This window comes from Anopheles funestus, chromosome 3RL, assembly GCF_943734845.2.
Source record: "Anopheles funestus chromosome 3RL, idAnoFuneDA-416_04, whole genome shotgun sequence".
NCBI classification, from domain to species: Eukaryota; Metazoa; Arthropoda; class Insecta; order Diptera; family Culicidae; genus Anopheles; species Anopheles funestus.
In genome coordinates this window covers 28675990-28698108 of record NC_064599.1, presented here as the reverse complement: position 1 = coordinate 28698108, position 22119 = coordinate 28675990, and the positions used below count along the sequence as shown (strand labels likewise).

The window sequence follows — 22119 nt, the reverse complement described above, 5'->3', positions numbered from 1 at the left end:
TACTACAGAGTCCACAATCATCGCTGTCGGGTATTCAGTCACCCGCTATGATCATGTCGGTGACATCCGAATCTTCCGTTTGCACGACACCACCGACCGTTGGTACGAACGGTGGCACATCCATGTGGAACAATCTGCTGGAATTGTCCAGCTTTAAACCACCGTCCGATTCGATGCACAACCCGAACGATCCAGATGGAAGCTACAATACAAGTGGACGAAACAATCAGGGCCCATCGGGATATCCGATGACATTCGCGTCTCCATCGTCGAACTTTATACGCTCGGCCGAACAATATAAAATTCCAAAAATGCTGCTGGATTCTAATGCCGGTCAACAGCAGCAACAAAGTTTCCTAAACCAGCAAGGCAAAGGTACAGCAACGGTGGTAAACAGTGATACGCTGAGCGATGTTGCTCGTTTTCACGAAATGATCAACACCAGCCAACCAGCATCGCCTAGCTGTTTGAGCGATCGCGTTACTAACGATGATCAACGCAAACTGAATGAACTTAGGGTAAGCCGGATTTGGCGGATACAAATGCCGTCCTGGCCTGAAAACACCTACACAACAATATTCATTCCTTTCCATTTCCAGATTCAATCATCTTCTGTAGCAGGAATGACACCGACGGGAATACTTACTTCGGTGACGGCATCGTCCTCTCCCTCGATCGTGTCATCGGCCGGTGGTTCCGATGTGGGTATATCCCTGCACGTCGAACAGTCGGCAACGTCCCTGTGGAACAACTTGCTGGATCTTCCCAGCCTTAAACCATCGCCACTGTCCACGATCTCATCGGTGCCGGGGGTCGGTTTGGAACAGGCTACAAACGATCCACTGATCGGTTGTCACATCGGTAACAACAGCTCCAGCAGTACCGGTGCACTGTTAAACTCCAGCAATGGCAGTAGCTGCGAAGATTCGTACGAAGCGGGCATCGCGGACGATATGCGCCTGATGGAGATGCATCTCGAGTCGGTGTTGCAAATCGACGAGAATGGAATATAACATTGGGAGGAAAAGGGTGCGAAAAGAAGGATTGTGTCGGCAGTGCCAGCCAGACCATATCTGTAGGATACAATCCAAACTGTGTTTTAAGATAATGACTAATCAATTTGTTTAGGGGCTTCAGAATGACGATCAACACAAATGCGCCAATTCTACTGGTGGTGTGGGTTTTATGCAAATGCCAGAGGCATTTGTAAATGGCCTCTGTTTACGTTAGGGTGCCTCCTGCGGGGGATGAATAGCGAAACCCGGTTCTACAACTCGACTAAAGTTGTTCAGTTTTAAGTACGGCAGAAAAGTGAAAATGGGATTATTAGCTATTAGCTAGCAGATTGGTTTGTTTTGTTTGTTTTCTCTATCCTAAGAAATGTGTTTAAACATTTTGCTTGGGAAACAGGTCCAGGTTTCTGCTTAAGAACGAACGATCGACTGATCTGCATAACGTTTAGTGTATGGGGAAGAAGGCAGCAGACCGTCACGCGAGTAGTGACAAGCGCCGGACAGTTTGCTTATATCAGTTTAGGAAGGAACAATGAAAGCAGCATTGCAAATGCTTGGACATGCAGCAGCAGTAGCACGATTAGTTAAATCCGTTTGTTTTTTTTTGCGTTGCAAACCGTACACATATATAGCTATATTTTCTTCATATATTGACAGGCTCAATCATCAAAACGTTTGATAACACATTATACGTTACCTACGCGAGTTTCCCGTACATTGTGAGGGGGAAAAAAGGGGAAAACGAAAAATGAGTGTACTACCATATTGAAATTGTTAATTGTGTTTAACTATCTTTTCTAGCTCAATTTGCACTATAATTAGTACGATTTACCCCACACCTCCTGCTTTGCGTGTTTTGTATGCGTTGAATGCGAGTTGGCAAATGGTGTGAATTGGTTTTAATTACAAGCTATTTTTCTGTGAAAGGATACACATACCTTTTCCTGCTATATAGGTTAGTGTTTCTTGTTTGAGTATAGGTATAAAGCTAAAGTTGTTTTTCTTTTTTATTGCTTATAAAGCTTTTAGATGATATAGTATAGAATGCTTTGGGGTAGCAGTTTACAAATTTTATCATTGTTTTTTTATATATACACATACACACACACGCACACACACTAGAACACGATTATCATTAAACTTGTATATGTATAACCACATATAGAAGAGTGGCATGAAGCAGCACTGCTTTTGATTTTTAGAAAAGCAAAACATATGTAATTGCTGTTAGATGTTACACTATATTAGTATGTTTAGATATTATCTTATTTGGTTTAGTACATCATGTTTAAAAAATTATATAAATCAATTGACAAAATGTGTTATTCTGGCGTGGCAGGGCAAATACTCTACATTTTTCGTTCGACTGCCCTTTGGTTAGTGCTGACACCATTTACATAAATATATAGATATAGAAATATATTACTGCTTCGTCCTAGAAGTTTGAAAGGACTGTTGTTACCCATGTGTGTGTGAGTGTGTGTGTGTGTGTGTGAAATGAAGTCGGTAGCAAATTGTAACCGAAGCCACGCAACAAACAAACAAAAAAGTCGTTCAATTGAATGATGTGTTAACTAGCAGAAAAGGTAAAAAAAACATATATGATGATCGCTCATATATACCGGAGCGATACACGGTAGTAATAATAGTAGCAAAATGGTTGAGATTCACTCTCATTCCGTGGGTAGATGTAAAGGTTGGCAGCACACCACAATGGTACTCGTGTTTGCTGGATTCGCTGCGGGAATGTGTTTAACAATAATAATAGTCCAATTTACATCGGTAACCGGTGTGCAGACAGATACTCCGCAAATCGTTATGCGCTGTTCATTAGGGTTAATGTATATTCTAGAATGGGGTAGAGGACATACACACACACACACAAGCACATGAACAGAAATTACGCTATGACAAAACAAACAGCATAATGATAAATTCTTTTTCCTGTTTTGTTTCAAGTTGGTATTTTTTGTGGTTTTACACAAAACAAAAACGAAGTTAGGATGTGGCCAGCCATGGCAGCACAGGGTGCTGAAACGCATCACACGCGCACCCAATCAATAATGAATGAATTGTAAACTAATGTTAGTAGCAAAAATTATCACCATTTACCTTAAAATAGCAGCTAATCTAAAGCTGCTGCTCTCGGAAGGTTAACAGAACAGACTTGGCGGCGTACAACCTCCAACACTATCCATTCTCGCCATTCTCTGGCGCTGGCTATAAATGAAGGACTTTATGGAAAGCTCATAGTTCTAAAGCAGTGCGCGACATACATCGGGATAAGACACAGTTTCGATCACTAACCAATTGTTTACGGTGTAAACTAGTAATGGGACGAGGACGGCGGCGAGAGGCTGAAGGAAATGAAGACGTACGGACGTGGGTGGCATGTGTAACATTGTTTCATGATGATATACGCCATCGATTCAACATCTTTTACAATGAGGTAGATTTGTATCTGCTATAGCCCCACAGCAAGACAGCCGGGCTCTAGCAAGCGGAACTTTAATACCGGCCAAACGATAAAACCGCCATCATGTTTGTTTGTTTGTTTTTTTCGCATTGTCTTTTCATTAATTCAAGGAAGCAAAATGTTTCCTTTAGGCTGTTAACAAGTAATATCCCTTTGTGCTTTGATCGAAAACAAAAACAAAAAAAGAAAAAGACAACAAAGCAACGGTGTGTAGGCTAGAATGTTTTAAAGATCGATCGATCGTTTCGTGATCATTTAGTGAAGGAAAAATTAGTCCCATGGTCAGGGAGAAGTGTTCACGTCGACACGCGTTCAATAATGTTAAAGGGGACGATTAGTGTTTTGTTTTCTAAAAACCCAATGGGTTCATGGTGAATGGTACACATTCTTCTAAAGCTATTAATCTATTTATTGTAGAAAATGACCGCACGCTTATAACCGTATTCGATCAAAAACCTTTGCATATATGCAACTCTGTTTACAAGCAGTTACAATTGGAAACATTTAGTTACGTACACCGACTGAAATAAGATGCAGAAGTTTCGATTGACTGCAAATCATCACTGGCAGGACGTGTGTATGTACGGGCGAGGAATTTATAAGACACAGCGCAACCCTTGTTCGCACTGAAATGGCTTAGGTCGTGAGGAAGCAATTTGCAAAACACTGCAAAAAAAAAGCAAGAAGTGTCCCGGCCTGCATTAACACACACCACTGACAGGCAAGCGTACCGTGGACGAAAACGTTGGGCGCTCCGAAAGTTTTTCGCTGAAAAAGAAACCAAGAAATGTGTAAAATACAATAAGTGAATCAATTTAATGATTCCCAGACCGCTTCTTTGCGCACTGTATCTGTGTATTAGGGGGGCGGGCGAATAGTTGAATGAGATTCTAATTTTGTTAGCTTGCAATATATACATACATATATGTATATTGATCATGTTTTTGAGTGATTGTAAAGAAGAGCGAACAAAACATAACAATGCTAGGGAAGATTACTAGTTATTAGTGAGAAGCAGAAGACAGCAGTTAGTAACACGAAACGGGAATGTGGAGTAATAGAGTGCACACACACCCACAAATACACTAGTAAATAGTAGTAAGCTTTTACTAGCCATGGAACAAGCCAAGTTTAACGCCGCACGGTTACGGGGAGCGTTACGGGTCCCGTCTGCGCTGAGCTAAGCTAAGCTACATCGAGAACCGTGTGCAAAACACATCTGACGCAAAACTTTCTTCACACTTTCATCATCTCACAGCTGTATAATGCAAACAAATGCTAGGGAAAAGCAATTGTCCAATAATCTAATGCATATATGGAAACAGTAACAGCAAAACAACCGTTAAAGCGAAATGTGAAACAAAATCACACACAGAAAACATCATTTTTTTACATTTGAATATCCCCATATGCCACCGGTGTGCGCAAACAAAAAGGGCGAAAAAAAAGGATGGAAAATGGATGCAACAGAGTTAACATTTAATATATATACACACAATATATATATAAAAAAAGGATATATACATACCTATAAACATATATTTGAAACAACAAGAAAGGTATATAAATATATATATTTTTACTATTCGGAAACGTTAAGCAGCAGCAGCAGGGACACACATATATGGAATCTGACGGATGGCTATTAAAAAAAATCGTATTATATGTACAATGCTACAAAAAAAAACCGAAAAGGGCGGTAAAATAGAGAAAGGAAGCAATAGACATACGATCCTTCCCCCTCTTTTTTCCGGTGGGGATGAGTTCTTTTGCATACAAAAGCCCAACCACGAAAGATCGCGAAAAGACAAACACACACACACACGAAACAATTAAATCATGCATAAACACGAACAAACAACCATAGTAAAAACGGCTAGAGATAACAGTGTATTATTAACTACTAGCTACTACGAAATTACTACTAGTAATACATAACTAACCCTTGGCTGAAAGCTGTAAGAAATATTCATGTATTGCGTTCGTTTCACTTGCGTAATGTTTGCTTATGGAAATTTTGTTATATATACTTTATGGATTTTTGGTTGCAAATATTGATTTTGTAAAACTTTGATATGCTCCTGGTTGGGTTCCGTTACTTGTTCTATTTACTTTCGTCGTTCGTTCATGTGCTTTGCGCGGGTAAAAGGATATTTTGTGCGCTTAGTTTTTTAAACAAATGTTGCTGGCTGGTGGAAGTTTAGATTTAAAAAAATTGTTTTTTTCACTATGAGCGTAGTGAATGATACGAAATTACGTTAACCATTAATGAGCTGTCTGTTCTCTCTTTCCCTCCCTTTTCTGCTTACTCTCTTTCTGTGTGACCGCGAAAGGTTTCATTGGCGCCCCTGGAAAAAAGGGTGATTTGGTGTGTTTCATTTTTTTAAATATATTACTCCTGATCTATGATTATTATTATGAACGAGCTGTTTTACAGCTTCGTGCGTTTGTGTGCGTTTGAGTGAACGTTGAACGTTCGATGTTTCTTACACCTTACCAGCGCCTTAATTCCCTTTTACGATCGATTCCCTCAACAACAAAAACATACATGCCGAAACAAAAATACACAGAGGAGCTACTAGTTAGTGAAACTCAGCTCATATTCTGCGGCATCCATACATATTATATAGCGTAAACATTTAGCGTTTAGTGTAGTTTCGTTTCGCGTTGATTGTTGATCGATTTTTTATTATTATTTTATAGTTGTTTTGTACATTACCGAATACTGCGTAGCTTGTACTACTAGAGAAGAGAAGAAGAAAGAGAAGAGAAAAAAAACACCTCCCGCCCCGCATAATTGGACTGTGCTCATATATAGGTTTTTATTTGCTTATTACATATTATGTTCTGTTATAAAAACTTCCATTTACTCTTTATACGAAATGTTTAACTTATTTACAACAACCTTCGTATACGTATACGTACGACGGGAGGGAGTTTCGCATTATTTTCCCCATTTTGTTTTTCGGTTCATTCGGTTTCATTCGACACACACACACGTTGCGTTGCTTTAATAATCAAAACAAGAACAAAAAAAAAATTAAACCTTACCTTTCTCTACACTAACTTCAAGGTTCAAGCGAAAAAATTATCTCAATAATGTTTTTTTTTCTTAAAATAATTTTGTTTGTTTTACAACACAGTTTAACTAACAGCGGCAACGGCAATAGCAATTATAGATAATCGTTAAAACACTGGCGTTATACTGAAGATAGAAAAACGATTTACAGAAATGGCAATAGAGAGTCTGGGAATGGGTTATAGAACGAACTCTAATGGCATTAGGCATCAGAAGGGAAGAAGGGCGCGAGAGCGCGCGACCGACCCATTGTTTGTGCGTGTGTGGCGAGAAGTATTTAGCAAAGCGTTTAAAAATACAGAAAAAAACGATTAAAACTGACCAGCAGAAATACAAGCGTTAATAGTGTTGAAATTAAGTTCTATTTTGTTTTGTTCTTTTCCTATTATTATTTCCTAGTCTTATGTTCAACGTTATGTTATAATATCACATGATTTTTTTTTACTGTTTTTGTTTTGTTTTATTTTATATATCGTTTTTTTATCACTTTTATTATTGTTCTATGTATTTTATTAATTTTTCTATTTTTTCTTTTCAGTTTAAATACGCCACTTGAAAAAGAAAAAAGAAATCAAGCTTCCAGTCAAAGGGAAAGCACTGTGTGTGTGTGTGTTGCATGTTTATGGACAGAAGCAAAAGAAATAAACCGATTTGAAAGCGATTTATGCTTGTATCATCGAGCCGAAGAAAGAGGTTATTAAGGAGAGCAAGTGTAATGTAATGCTAGCGCACTTTACTTATCCATTTACCATCATCATTCGTATCGAATCGTGTAATACTCCGACTAGCGTTATCAGTGTTGACCACAGGTGGGCAATCTTAGATTTTAGGTAAATCTACTAGCATAATATGCGAGCGAAGAATGAGCCACATAAGCAGAGGGGAACTACTAAACAAATAATGGACGCGCCATCATGCAGAGGTGGTGGCATAACACATAACAAACCAACTGATCAACATATAACTAAACAAAAAATAAGCTAGTAAATTAAGTAAATCTTGCATACAAATGTAGCTACGGTAATGTAATCGTGGTATCTAAAAACCAGTGTTTGCATAGCTTAAATATTACCGTTGTTTGTTAACATTTTGCCAGCTGCAATACGAACAGTATGTAGCGTTAGTAGCGGCAGCAGTAGTAGAATGGAGAAAAACGAATGGAAAAAAACCCGTTACCGATCATACCCCCTTAACTTGACCAATAATCGTGTCCCATGAGGACAAAGAGGAAGTGGACGTGCGACGGAGCCGGCAGCCGTACAATCTATATCATCTTATACAGTGTTTAGATAGAAGGAATTAGACAAAGAGATTACACCCTTAGAGGATCTCAGAATTATCCAACGATCAAACTTTGTTGATCGTTTCCGTTTTTGTTTTTATTTCCCATTACATTGTTTGTGTTAAAAATTGCGTTTATCTTTTCCACTTTTTTTTAAAGGTTAAACAATTTGTTTCATCGTCTCAAACATACTTTCCTGCGTCGGGGAAATGGTGCTTTCATACGGAAAAGCATCACCGGTTTATTCACCGCTAGGAGGAAAGATGGGAAGAGTTCGCTTCGTTTGCTACTAGAGTAAAAGTGCCTTTTTAAAAACAATACTTGTAGTTAACTTTCACGTGTATTTGCTATACAACCGATTTGAGAGCAAACAAAACTATTAATCATCATCTTGGATACACAACGTCACAAAACGTGGTACACAAACGCAGCTTGAATTGAAGTTAGTAAATTCATTACATCTTTCCATTGTTGGACAATTAGCAAACAAATAACAAATACGCGATTGCATATTAAACTAGTACTAATGCGTTTTGACAGACACTTTCTGTTTTGATCTAACAACATTAGTAATCGTACACTAGGTGTACTACAAAATGGTGTCCATTACTATTTCCCTTGGTCTTTGCGGGATTTATTTCCGACAGTTTCGGGTGCCAAGTCAAGAAACAAATATCCAAAAATAAACAAGAAAGTTCAGTAGTAATCACTACACTTAACGAACCTATAATAATACCAATAGAATTGAACACACATTTTGTTAGGTTATCTATGCTATTCACTAAAATTATTAGCCTTACTAAAAACGTTTATACCATTAACAATTACATTATGCAAAGAGGTTTATATCGCTGCTAGACTTTTGAAAGCACTGTTTAGCGTGTGTTCTAAAAGCTGTTATCACCATTTGTTACACATCTGTAGCCATTGTTAGTATGTTTGTTATTAGCAGCAGTGCACAACAATACAACATTGCCCTAAAAGCCGAGTTCCTAAACAAAACAAAAAAAAACAATGTGTACATCTTGCTATGTCTATTCTACGGTTTTTGGTTGACGTATGTAAGCGCAACACTTCCCCGACAGCAGTTAAATTTTGATCTTTTCGAAGTTTTTAATTATCCTGTTCTTTGTACATTTTTTTCTTAGCAAAAATAATTAAATACTCTAGTTATATTTAGCTATATTTTAAACTGTGAACTTTGTTAAGTAATAAGTACATGTGTGTTGGCGAACTAACAGAAAGCCCTCCACGTTCTATCCGATAGTTTAAGATTAGCTGAGCAAACCAATGCCAACAAACGAAATTGAAATCCAGCGCTGATGTGTTTGTTGTGTTTAAAAAGCGTTTGCTATGAGAGAGAGAGAGAGAGAGAGAAAAACCTACAAAATCCTCCCCATAAATAGCAAACAACCGCAACAACAACAAAAAGAAAAACAGAGAAAAAGGCCAGAACGCGAAAGCAAAGCACTTATTTCCTTCGAACTTGTGATGTGAAATTTAGAGTTAACATTCGTTCATCCTCCAGTTTTAATGGAAGGTGGCATCATACTTTAAGTGGCTGAGTGGCGTTTATTGTACTTCAGTGCTACTAGTAAAGAGTAAAGTAATGCAAGTAATAAAAAGAGAACAAAAAAATACAGATAACATATAAACCAATCTTAAATCCAATATTATCAAGCATAGAAGAAGAACAAACAAAAAAACCAGCTCCATTGAACCAAAATCTACTCAAGAATCAATCCCCTACGTGGTGTAACTAACGAAAAAAAAACATAATAAACTAGCAATATGGACATTCAAGATGCATTCACAAAAGTGTAGCGATAAAAGAAAATGCATAACCATAAACACACACATATGTATATGCTACACTTCCGTTTAATGAATTATGGAAGTGCACATAAAACAGTCAGCTGTGAGGTAAAAGAAAAACGAAAAACGAAAAAGATAATGCACAACACAAGCAGTTGAATCCTGTATCAGTTAATATAAGCATTAAAAAACAACAACAACATAATAACATATTAACGTTTAAGTCCACCTCAATGGTAACTCAAGTAGCAATAGAAATTACATTCATTAATTGAAAGTTTACCGAATCGACCAGTTTTGGGGGGGAACTGGAATGAAGGAGGAAGGATTTCGTAACGAAATCGATCTGCCACACGATGCGATGTGTCGATAAGGGATGAAAACACATTAAAGTAATCTTCTCCATGCAGCAACAAAACAAACAAAAACCCAAACTTTATCATAATGCCACGCGGCCAATATTACCGTGGCTACCGAACAAAAGTAACTCCCAAGAGAACGATAATGGAAGAAAATAAACATTAGTTAACATTTTTACAGTTTCTCCTGCTATTTTGTATACAGAGAACGTTAGATATGGATATAACAACACCGTACATGTTTAATGCAATATAGATCTATTATAGAGAGAAGGAAGGAACGGTGGGTGGAAGAAGTAAGCACGTGTAACAAGTAGCAAGTAACAAAGCATAACAGAGGTAAGTTTAGTAACCATTACAATCCGGTCTGGTCCGGTCCAATAGGAAGAAAAATGAAAACAAAGCCATGAGCATGTAAAAAAGTTACATAATAAAACAAAACAAAAAAAAACAACAGTAAAATTAAATGAAAGACGTATAACGGAAGTGAGTAACAGAAGCAGATAAATAAATGGAAACTTTCCTCCTTAAATGTGAAAATGAAACAAATGCAAAACATATAAAAAAAGAAGAAAAAAAAACAAAACTAAACAGCAAACTAATGCACCGATGCTAATATTTAAAGACAAAAAAAGAAACAAAATAAGAGAAAAAACAAAAATGGTTACAAAAACAAAGAAAGGGGAAAAAATAACAACTAACTAACCAGAAACGGCAAAACAAAACACACACTAAAACAATATTTATCATATTTACATTTTTAAGCTTACACATTTACAAAACTGAGTATATTTAGCGCGTAAAGCGAGTAGCGTGTAAAAAGGTAACAGTTTTGCGCGATGGCATTTTCATCAAAAAAAAAAGCCAACAACCGTAATCAATGCACAATGCGCGCACGCGCCGTCGTGGGCATTTGTTGTGTCAAAGCGATCAACTTTGTACGCCTCTAATTGGCATGGTTTTTCCATGTTTTTTCATATGCTATCCTAAAAAAACACTCTTCAAACTTAAACAACCTGACAACCGTTTAACAACATTTCTCTAAAGTAAAGTAAAGAAAGCAAAAAAAAAACATTAACGCATTACCGTTAGTTATAGAAGTAAGCAAGAAGAGGAGATGCACAAAAACAAATGAATTTCACTGTTCCCAAGTTATACTTTTCTACTTCTACTACGCAAATCTCTGCCAAACATTGTGTGCTGTTTGTAGATGCTACTTAAACCGTTCTTTCTTATACAAAAAAAAAACACGCACACACACAACAGTCGTTGACGCGTTTAGTTTTCACTATACTTAATTTTTAATTAAACTTTCACTTTAACTTCACACTCATCCTTAAGAGTAGTAGTGAACAAAGCGTTCCGTTACGCTAGAAGTGTAACCATACAAAATATTAGCCGTGCAATTTCTATTTGTGCAACACATTGACACACAACAACAACAAAAAAACCGCATTATTTGCTATGATTTTGTGTATCTTAAAATAAAAAAAACAACGCAAAATAAAAGGAAAACTAACATACAATTAGCCAAGGAAAATATAGATGTTTTTTGGTACATTTTTTGAAACTAAACAGCTAAACAGCCTGATTGTGAAGTATGTATAAATAAGGTAACACTCCAGTTAAAATGCAGATAAAGATTTTAAATCAGATGCGTAAAAATAAAAAAAATGTCCAATAAAGGGTAAAAAGGTTTACAGAAGCGAAACGATGAAAACGAAAGCTAAGAACTAAATCAAACGCAAAACCCCACAAAAAGAAGAAAAAAGAAACAATCTCAAACCATATAGCAAGAACGTGTTTCAATGGTAGAAAGAAACGTAGTAAAGAGATCGCTAGAAGAATGAAAGGAAAAAACAGAACTTTATAACATGCGACGACATGACATCGTTCAACGCAGCACATTTGTTCATTTGTTTGTAAACACGATGCGTGCACAATTGGTTTGTTATTGAATTGCTGAGAAAAGGCGAAGTATCGATCGTTGATTGATTTGCACATTTTCATTACCCCCAAACATTGGGGTATTTAGTCGCCGATCAACAAATGACAGTAGTCGACATTATTAGGTTTAGCTGAAAAGCTGTTTGTCCACAAGTTAATGAAATATTAATGAACTGGAGATGCGGAAAGTTCAACGGAAGCGAAACTTATCAAACGCAGATTATCATTAGATGGAAAAGAAAGGAGAATAGTTGTCACATTGGAAATACCAGCATGAATACACGTGCATGGCAGTTTGCAGAGAATAGTAAAGTCTACAAACAAAGCTAAAGCGATAATAACACAAAGAAACAAAAAAAGGAAGAGACCGAGAAAAGCATTTGTTTTAAAAATGCGTGTAATATTTGAGTACTTTTACTGAAAGATTATTGTAATTTATTGCTGATTAGGCATACGAGCGGAACGAAACATAGCAAAAAACAAAAACAAACAAACAAACAAAACGAAAGAAAAAGCAAAATCGGTAATCAATTGTTTGCTATGGACGAGTTAGAGTTTTGATCTAACACGAATAAGTTTTAACTAGTGCCGTCTAGCACGGATAAGCTTAATGCAGGTATGTTAGAGCCTTTTTGCTATTATGTTTTGTTTTTCTCTTTTTTTTATAATGTGTTTATTGCACACAAAATACTTACGATTGTGTTATATTATGTTAAATAACATTCACTAAACTTAATTTGTGGCATTTTCATGTAGAATTTATTGAAATGTTTGCTGCTTTTCTTTCTTTTCCTTTAGTAAAATTTTTCTTAAACGATCAACAGCACAACAGCATCAATTAATTTCAGCAAACTAAGCTCCGCTTATTATAAATAACTTCGGCTTAATCTCACCAAATGTAGAACAAAAAAAACAGGAACAGAATTTGATGAATGCTCTCCTTTTTGTTTGAACTGGAACTGGAAATATTTTATTTAAATAAAAAAAAAATATTATCATGCAGTTAAATTTCTAGTGGTAAATATTGAATAAATATCCATATGCCACAAATTAAGTAAAAGGTTTATTATTTAGATTTAAAACCGATTGCCATACCAATTCTATTTCCTTTTTTCATATCGCTGTCAGCAGAAAAACAATCAAAACTAAATGAAAGTAAAACTATGCCCGATAAATATTGTTACAAACAAAAAAAAAAATAAAAATAAATAAAATAAAGAAACAAAATGCAAAACAGATCGCTGACATTGCGCGAGAACCAATCATAGCTAATACAGTGAACATAAATTCTATAAACTTAAAACAAATTAATAACAATAAAAAGCACTACTTTATCATTTCTTTTGCATTTACCATTATAAGAAGTTTAAGTAAAGTTTGAATGTTTCGTTGCATTTGCTTTTACTTATTTCTACTAACTTTAGTTTGATATTTTTGGTTTGTTTTTGAAAAAGTATAAACACTTGTCGTGAAGTGTGGTAGTCAAACTACGGCACAAGACCGACCAAGGCAATGGTGGTCGCGACAGCAAAATCAACGTTAACAACTTTGTCTAACATAGCGTATAGTAGCACAATTAGAGAATATTTAGGCGTTAGTATGATGTTTGGTGAAGGTCCATGTCGGCAATATGTGTGTGTGTGTGTGGCATGATACGATGAAAACACTAACGATAGGACAAATAGCTACCGTTTTTACCGTTTACTTGCCTCGATCAGTCGAAACAAAATATCGGTTTTCGTGATATTTTGTATTATATCACCACTTTCCAACTGCGGAAGAGTGTGTGGATATGTGTGTTTTGCACGGTTTACGAAAGGGGTAGGAAAGGAAGAAGACACAAACAAGTAAGAAAAGTAAACACAACCACTAAATGGTGTATGGGCAAATGGAAAGAGATTAAACATTATTTGTAAACCACTAAAACTAATAACAACAAACAGCATAAAATTACATTTTCAATGAAAAACAACAACAAAAAAAGGTGAAAAGCATAAAAACAAAATAAGGCGAAAACACATGCAGGAGATGAAAATTTAAGATAAACAAAAATTGAAACGTTTGAAAAACAAACCTTTGATTACATTAATCATGAAATATGACTCTATTTGGACATGTAAAAAGATAAGAGGGGAAAAGAAGCGCAAAAGGAAAAATTTACACTGAACGAAAATGCAAAAAAAAACGGAAAATAAAAGTGGAATGAAAGCAAAATTTATTAAATGAGAAACAACATTAAACAAACAGCATACGATACAGCCAAGCGAACAAGAAGTAAATCAACTGAAAACTATCATAACAGACGAAAGAGTCGTTTTCATTTTCTTCTACGTTACGCGACGTAACGTATTGGCCGTGTAAAAAACAAAACATGTAACACACTAACACAAAACATACACATAACGGGAAGAAAATAAAGCCAATAAACAATTTAAAGAACAAAAAAAAGCAAAACTGATTTTTTTTTTCTAAACGAGTTGAGAAATGTTTAATTTTAGATAATATTTTTTTTGGACGTTCAACTGTTCAACAAAACCGGAAAAAAAGAAAAAGGAGACATTCTTTTATCTTTCTTTGCGTATTACTTAAACCACACACACACACATTTCCAAATTATTCTTTTCCACAAGGTCGCCTCAAGTTGGTTGTATTTATTGTTCAAAATACATGTTGTGCGAGTAAACAAATTGTGAGTAGTTGGAAGTTAGAAGAAGACACAATCAAACAAAATCAAATTAAAACAAAATCAAAAAGGGGAACATTGTTTTGCTTGTTTTACATTATTTGCTTAAAACACTAGAAGTATGTATAACAAATAGAAAAGGACACACGATCTCCATTTGCTTTTTTTTGTAACTTTGTGCGAATAAGACGGGTATCATGATGAGATGGAGGAAAATCAACATCGATTCTTTGTTAGCCAGATGTAACAATAACGACGGCAATTGATAAGGAAGCGCACCTGTTAATCATCTCCATATCTTGTTGCGTTCATTTCTTCTATTGGAAGTAATTAAGATGCAAACATAACTCGTTCGACTTTTTGTGTCGGTTCGTTTTACACGTAAATTTGGCCTGCAAGGGTTTTTCTGCTTACAATTTATGCATGTTATGCATAACATAATAGCTTTTTCTCATATCTATGTGTGCGTGTGTGTTACTTCCTTCACTGTTTAAGTCTTTCGTTTTACGCAAAAGCAACGCACATGTAACTGAGGAATAACTGAACTATTATACCTGCAACTATACCCAAAAAGGAACGGAAGAAAAACGGAACCATTTAATATCAAATCGTGTTCCGGTTTTAAAGAAGACTGCATTGTATACTTATTTTTTTATAATAAATTCACAAAAGTTCTAAGGCTTTAAAAAAAGGGAATAAAATAAAAACAATTATTAATTCACTTGAATGAATAGTTCACGACTGGATGCATTACAAATGGTTTTTTTTGCACCGTATTTGAGCCTATCGACCATCGCCACAAACTCCTAATATGTATTGTAAATTAAATATATGTTAATTTCAAACACACTTTCGCTTACTTTCACAATTCCTCTACGTTAAAAGAAACACGTAAGTTATGTTAGCAAAAAAAAGGAAAGTAAACAAAAGAAAAATAGTTCAAGCAGTTCAAACACAAAGCTAAGGATAAAGAAGAGGAGACTTTTCAAAACAAATTCCCTTAATACAAGTGCTACTGTTAAATTATTAACCACTGAATCCCATTCTAATGCAGTGGGTGTCGTATGCAAGCATACAATCGTTAGCGTACACCTAGAGTCTTCCTTCTTTTGTTTTTGGTTCCTAAACAACATTCATCTCAAAATGTATCTTATCGTTTAAATCATCTGGTTTTGCTTTGTGTTGTCGCGTATCTTGTTTTTTTTTTAGGTAGGTAGTTCTGCGTTGCTACATTGTTTTCGTTTTGCTGGATCTTGGACCCAATAAATAAACTGTTATAAAATAGCTTATATATCCTTTTCCCACCTGCCTATCAGCTGCTCGTGGCTCAAAATGGTCCATTCCGTAATTTGTTTGCTTTTTCTCGTAATAATCCCAGTTTGCTGACTGTTTCCGTGTTTCGGGTTTTGTTTTTTTTTGTTTGGCACTCTATACACAGGTGTCCTTTCCTATTACTGCCAAACGCCTGTGAATGCGTCTGCGCTCGATGCGCTTGGAGCTTCCTTCACAAGCACAAGCAGTTCATCCTTTTGGGTGTATAACCCCATCCGTGTATATATATCGCATCTATGCATGTACAAAAAGACTTTTTCCCTGCTTCGCTCATCACACACGTACGTACCGCTTTTTTTGTTTTTGTTTTCAAACGATTTGATCCGATCGATTTCCTTTTCCTTCTGTGGCAATATATCAATAAGAGACTTATTGGCGCTACTGAAGAATAGGGAGCGAGCACAGACCATCACGAAAAAAACATATCAGAGCATGGGTGGGTGTAAATAGTGTTTGCGGGTGTTGTAAACATCTTTTTTTTTCTTCTTTCTCCGCTTGCACGAAACGCCTAAATAATCTACCGGATTTTACACTACCGATCGATTCTACTGATACCGGAAGGGGGGGTTTACTTATCCTTCGTTGATTCCTCCGATGAGGCCGATGGTTCGTGGGTGGGACTGTGACCATTCTTCAGCTTTTCCGCACCGTACGATGATGCTTTGCTGATCTTTGACATACCGATCGCTTTCACCATCAGCATGTAGACTGTTGAGAACAAAAAAAAGCATATAAATACACTAGCGAAAAAAACCATCATTAGCATTTTTCTTTTCGCCCACTTACAGGCAAAGATAATTCCAGCTCCGATTGAAAAGTAAAGAATCTCGCCACTGAACAGCAACTTCATCAGATAGTACATCATTGGTGTGAGTGTGGCCACAACCCAGAAGGCGGTATTGACGAGTGTCGTTGGTCGGCGGTGTAGCTGCAGCTTGGGCCGCTCGGCTACACCGGAATCGGTAAAGAAATTACCCGTACGGTGGAAACTGTCCTGCATGCGGTCCTTCTCACGGTACAAATCCTGCAACCAAACTGCAGCATCCTCTTCACTCTGGGGCAGCGTTGCGGTGGGAAAACGTCTTACGCACATATGCGCCTCGATTGGTTTACCGTTCAAAATGTTGAAAATGGTTGGTTTTACCTGGATGGAGGATAGATTGAGTCGTTTATTACCACCACGAAAAAAAACACCCTTCCACGCCGTCTTACCTTCGAATCCTTGCTAATACCCAACTGTATGTCCAACACCGAGGGGCACTTTTCGCGCAGATAAGGCAAACTAGCCGTAAAACCTTTTGTGCGTGGAATTAGATGATGCTTCAGCGGTACCATACCCTTCTCCTGGGCAAACTTTACCGACGCTTCGTGCTTCTGCTCGGTGAAGCGTGTTCCTTCCGCGTTCAGCAGCAACCACACCGGATCGGGATAGTCGAGAATTTCGTTAATCTGTCGACCAATGATTTCACGATCCTTTTCGAACGAACGTTCGAGAAATACAAACTCGGCAAACTTCCATGCCCAGCCAATGGTGGGTATGTACTGGATGACTTTCTTCGCGTACGCCTTACAGTTGCCCAGTACGCGCACTTTTTCACAGAACATCCAACCGAGCAGCCAATCGATCTCGTACGTGTGGTTCATCAGTAGCAGCACATGCTCCATACCACAGTACTTCATATCTTCATCACTGATGTAAACGTTCAGCTTCGTGTCCGACCACCAATCGGCCAGAAAGACGAGCTCTGGAATGTGGGATAAAAAATAATTAATTTTTTGTTTTACATTTTCCCCCATCAATTGCTGTTGCTGATTGTATAAGCAAACTAGGTGAGTTACCCCCGATTATCGGTGGGAATGGAAACTTACGAGAGTAAAACGAATAACAGAGATAGTATCCGATCGTTCGGTACAGATGCTTGTTGAATGGTTTCAAACCAAGGTACAGGATGCACTGTACGGTGTTGATGATTAAACCGGAGGTGAAAAACGAAATAGCAAAGCAAAGGTGTACAAGCGTCGACTGCTTGAGTACCGACGCAAATCCTGCCATTGTTGCAAAACTGAACTCGATACCGTCTTGTTGTGTGTGTGTGTGCGCTTTTTTTTAGCTTTTAAAACTATTTCCTTTCTGTTGTAGCTTACACGTTCTTACTTCCTATGCTCTAGCGAGAGCTATTGCACCATTAAAAAACTGGTCACTTTAGCGAAGAATTAAAACAAAAGCCTTACGCGTGCCTTTCCGTACAGAAACAAAAGCTTGGGAAAAAAAACGAGAGAATGAAGGAAGGAAACCTAAATTAACGGCAACTACTACTGTGCGCACGGTGAAACACTACGGTTGTGGGGTCTACAATGGCTTTTTCGTTAAACCATCATAAGTTAAGCGAAACTACATGCGCAGATCTATTTACTGTTCGCTGGTAACACATTGGCGCCTTGCGCGACCCTTTTCTCGAATGTCGGGCAGGAACGTTTTACACATGCATGCACACGTGACGATCCTCAAAAGCGTGCTTTTGTTAACACCTAAAAAGAGAAGGAGAAAAATGAATAAATTATTAAATAATTTTATTAAACCACTTGAACGATGGTAATAAAAAAATACGCTCTTTATGTTATAATTATAATAAAGTGCCACAAATTCTGCAAAACACTGGGGTGGGGGGATGCTAACGAACCTACCACACACGACCCATCCATCGATCGAACGACGCTTATCGCGATGCCCCCTGAGGTGCGCTGAAACTGCTGAGACTTTCAAACACAGAAAAAACAGCAAACTGTTATATACCGCAGCACATAACCGAGTAGGCTCTGCTGGCTTGTTTCGCGGTGGTGGTGCTCATTTGGCGATAAGAAAGGGCCGGTATTAATCCATTCCGTTTGGAGAGGACGGGGAACCGACGACAATGCTATAAGGCCTCGGGCTTGGCCTGTCTGTTCATCCAACTAATCCGTGCCGGGCTAAACTGTTGATTAAATGGTGCGTTCGGAAAGTATGCTCCACTAACTTTCTTACTTTACGCTTTAATCCATACCCCTAAAGGAATGGGTGGGTGATCAATGATAAATAAAAATTATGGTATCGCTTCTGTTTTTTTCGCCCCTCCCCCGTCATTTGTGTCAAAAATCTGATTTCCAATTCGCATCACCGTAAGGTCCAGACAGGTTCAGCTACCGAAATAGAATGTTTTCGTGATAAGGATCAATTGTGGAATGGAATTTGACGGACGGTATTCCAAATTTTTGGACCTGCCGTGAACTAATGCCGGTGGGAATATAAAGGTGGAGATTTAAAAGTGTCACCTGTTCGGTATGATTACGGAAAGGATTTTATGGTGAAGCTTAACAATAGAGTAAACATTCCTTCACGATCCTAGTTTTTTTTGTAGTTGGTTTAAGGCTAAACAGTATTCAATTGAAGAGGAGTTGTTAAATCCAAATTTACTGCTTTTTATTCAATAAACTCATACGGTTCGTTAATATATCTCAAACGACGATAAAATTACAATTAAAAGCAAATTCCCACTTGCCGTGGGCGCTCAGCCGGTGTAAAATTCCCTAATAGAAAAATGGATTAACACACCACCGAGAGCAAAGCAACCGTTTGCAGCAAAGTAATAGTGCAGCAATTAGTTACACTTAATTTTTTTTAACTGATTGATTGTAGTAGGCTATGAGAGCAAGAACACCCCTCTGCTGTTGTACAAAAGCTAAAAAAAAAAACAGAAAAATATTTTAGATAAAACATTTAATTTTGGCTCAAAACAAAACAAGCTGACATTGCAACTTAAATAGGAACAGGAATAAAGTGGAATTCATCATTTGTTGTTGAAGGTTCATTCTTTCCTGTTTTGTTAGATAAAGGTTGGCAGACGCAGTACAATCATAGCACGCGACATGTGGGTCCTAATCTACCCACCCGGGGGTGAGACTTTGGACCCTATTTGCTAGCTCAACTGGATCGATGATATCAACAACTGGCGATGTTATCGATACTAACCGATTTGTACAAAAAAAAAAGACATAAAATGAATAATCATCTCATCGTTTCTAATTTCACGAAACTTACATTCAATCACAAGTTTGTTTTTTTTTCCTTTTTCCATGCGTTAAATCTCTACTAACGATAAAGAATCTACCGACAATTCGGTTATTCTTTGGCGTTATCAGAAATACGAAATGATCATTCCCGTGTAAACAGACAACCTCTGCGTGTGCTGATAAATCAATCAAAACCATCACCATCAATCAATCGAACCGGGGCGGGGGGAAAAAAAGCGAACCGCGAACAAACGATAGACATTTTATGATGCCTTTTTTATCCGCGTACGTATGTTCCGCCCGTCAGTAGTTATTGGGGAGCTGCTGGGTGGGACACTATCAGCGAACACCAAAGAAAAGGCCGACATAAACAAATCTGTTGCTGATTTGTTGCCGGTAAATCGATGCTGCTTGCGTACAATATGGTGCATCAACAGGCACCGGGAAATGGTCTCGTTTTTGCATGACCCTCGCTATTGCGCCACGGTGGTTTTGCTTTCAGTCCTAAAGCCAGCCCTTGCGTACGTATAAATTACCCCCCGCCCGAGAGCAACTGTGTGACGTGCTCTTGCGCTACAATATCCCTTTCCGTGCATTAAATACTGCGTAACAGGGCGCTCAAACGAGAAAGAACTCGAAACTCGTGCGAAGTCCATGGTGACGTAACGCTTCTCACTATTGCATCGCATCCACTTCAGTTTTGCTGATATGTGGTAGGTGAATCTGCAACAAGTGCAACCTTTCGTGCGCTGCAAACGTTCACTGGAGCGGGAAAATGAAAACAAATCATCTTTCTTAATGGCCATCGTCTTTACGCCGTACGCTATGGGTGTTATTTTATCACGGGTTTTTGGCGATGAAAATTGAGGCTTTTTTTTGCAGACGTGTAAAAACAAACATCCAGGTGGCGTGTTTTCGTAGCGTTTCCTTAGCAACTGCTGTTCGTTCAAAGTGCATCGAGTTGATTGAACATTTGAACTTGAGCGGAATTTATAATTGCACATTTCGTACGTGTCAGGGGCGGAAGTTATGGCCTGCACACATGGTGGGCCCAAGCCAAAGCACATACATGTGCAAGCAATACTTCCGGACGAATGAAGTACAGGGGTAACGTAATAAAAAACAGCCCCATAGCACTGTTTAGTTTCTTCACAGCCTTTCTTTTGTTTTTTTTTTTTTGGAAATGAAACGGGAATTCGTTGGAAAGGTGGTGCTGGTTCCGTTCTATTTCCCGCTGGTACATTCCGACTGTTGGGAGCAATCACCGGATCATCGTGGAATGCAAAGGAAAGTAGAACAATGTCGATACCCAACACTATCTTCCAATTGCACACTGATTTGCTCCTCTAGTAGTCCAGCTTTCAGGTAGCTTTACCTCTTCCTAATGTTCCGCCTGTTGACACTGTACAGTCCGGAAGTAGCTAATGCCGCTAGCAGATGAAGGACATACACCCTTCCACGCGTATGCACTGGAAACTACGCAACAAGCGCGTTAGAACGCGTTTCTGTCGGACGCGGACAGACAGTCCAGCGAAATCGATAATGTACGAACGAGTCTAGCACGGGTTGGCCAACTGTTGGCGAAATAGGAGCCACTCACTATCTGCTTTCAATGCGATTTCACCTTAAAACGATGACGGCAGTTTAACTCTGTGCTTCCTTGGGCGGGGAATGCAATGAGTAAAAAGGGAAGCAACGCTTCTTCTTCTGCGTCTTCCTACTCCGATGGGGAGATTCACACCGGTACAGCTGTTACGTGTACAACTGCTTTGAGTTTCCACACACGAAATCAAATAGCTGTTGCCCTGGGTAAGAGAACCATCAGCTGATGGTCATCTGTTTTAATATTCTTTAGCACTCTTGATAAACTTACGGTGATGTTTTGTCTTCTACACTGTTTCGTTAACTGTTTACTGATTTCGCCAAGGTGTGTTCGTATTGGTTTGCGCTGTCAATTGTACAAAGAGCGTGTGGTCTCGTTCTGTATTTATTTTCCCTCGGAAAAACATGCATGATTTTCTTCAGGTTTGCGAAAATGGTGCTATAAGTAAGGAAATTTCGGCTTTCGTTAATGTATTGAGATTTT

General features: G+C 37.9%; 2 protein-coding genes across 12 annotated transcripts in view; one reads left to right on the top strand and one right to left on the bottom strand.

The window, feature by feature from the left end:
• LOC125768547 (uncharacterized) overlaps positions 1 to 9221 on the top strand; it is a 56288-nt gene extending 47067 nt beyond the window's left edge. For all 9 annotated transcript variants that reach the window (XM_049436350.1, XM_049436347.1, XM_049436343.1 and 6 more), the window contains exons 5-6: positions 9 to 518; positions 600 to 9221. In XM_049436350.1, coding sequence (XP_049292307.1) covers positions 9 to 518; positions 600 to 1013 — 924 coding nt within the window. In that variant the 3' untranslated portion in view covers positions 1014 to 9221. The remainder of the gene's footprint in view (positions 1 to 8; positions 519 to 599) is intronic.
• Positions 9222 to 14584: 5363 nt separating this feature from the next.
• LOC125768553 (1-acyl-sn-glycerol-3-phosphate acyltransferase gamma-like) lies at positions 14585 to 22010 on the bottom strand. Of its 3 annotated transcripts, XM_049436379.1 has the most exons (6): positions 21409 to 21627; positions 18401 to 18515; positions 17856 to 18245; positions 17199 to 17731; positions 16773 to 17130; positions 14585 to 16694 (listed from the first exon to the last, which is right to left on the bottom strand). In XM_049436379.1, exons 3-6 carry the CDS (start codon positions 18037 to 18039, stop codon positions 16555 to 16557), a joined length of 1215 nt encoding a protein of 404 aa, XP_049292336.1. In that variant the 5' UTR covers positions 18040 to 18245; positions 18401 to 18515; positions 21409 to 21627; the 3' UTR covers positions 14585 to 16554. The 3 variants fall into 3 exon arrangements, with proteins under 3 accessions (XP_049292336.1, XP_049292335.1, XP_049292334.1); XM_049436378.1 differs by lacking the exon at positions 21409 to 21627 and adding an exon at positions 21907 to 22010 and having other exon boundaries at positions 17856 to 18515; XM_049436377.1 differs by having other exon boundaries at positions 17856 to 18515.
• Between the last annotated feature and the right edge of the window lie 109 nt (positions 22011 to 22119).

What these genes read in the sequence shown, in the direction of transcription:
- LOC125768553 (XM_049436378.1), bottom strand. Translation starts at nt 18,039, where the DNA reads ATGGCAGGATTTGCGTCGGTACTCAAGCAGTCGACGCTTGTACACCTT. An exon ending in CTGTTATTCGTTTTACTCTC is followed by an intron (nt 17,732 to 17,855) that starts GTAAGTTTCCAT and finishes CCCACATTCCAG; the next exon opens with AGCTCGTCTTTCTGGCCGAT. An exon ending in AGCTGGAATTATCTTTGCCT is followed by an intron (nt 16,695 to 16,772) that starts GTAAGTGGGCGA and finishes TGTTCTCAACAG; the next exon opens with TCTACATGCTGATGGTGAAA.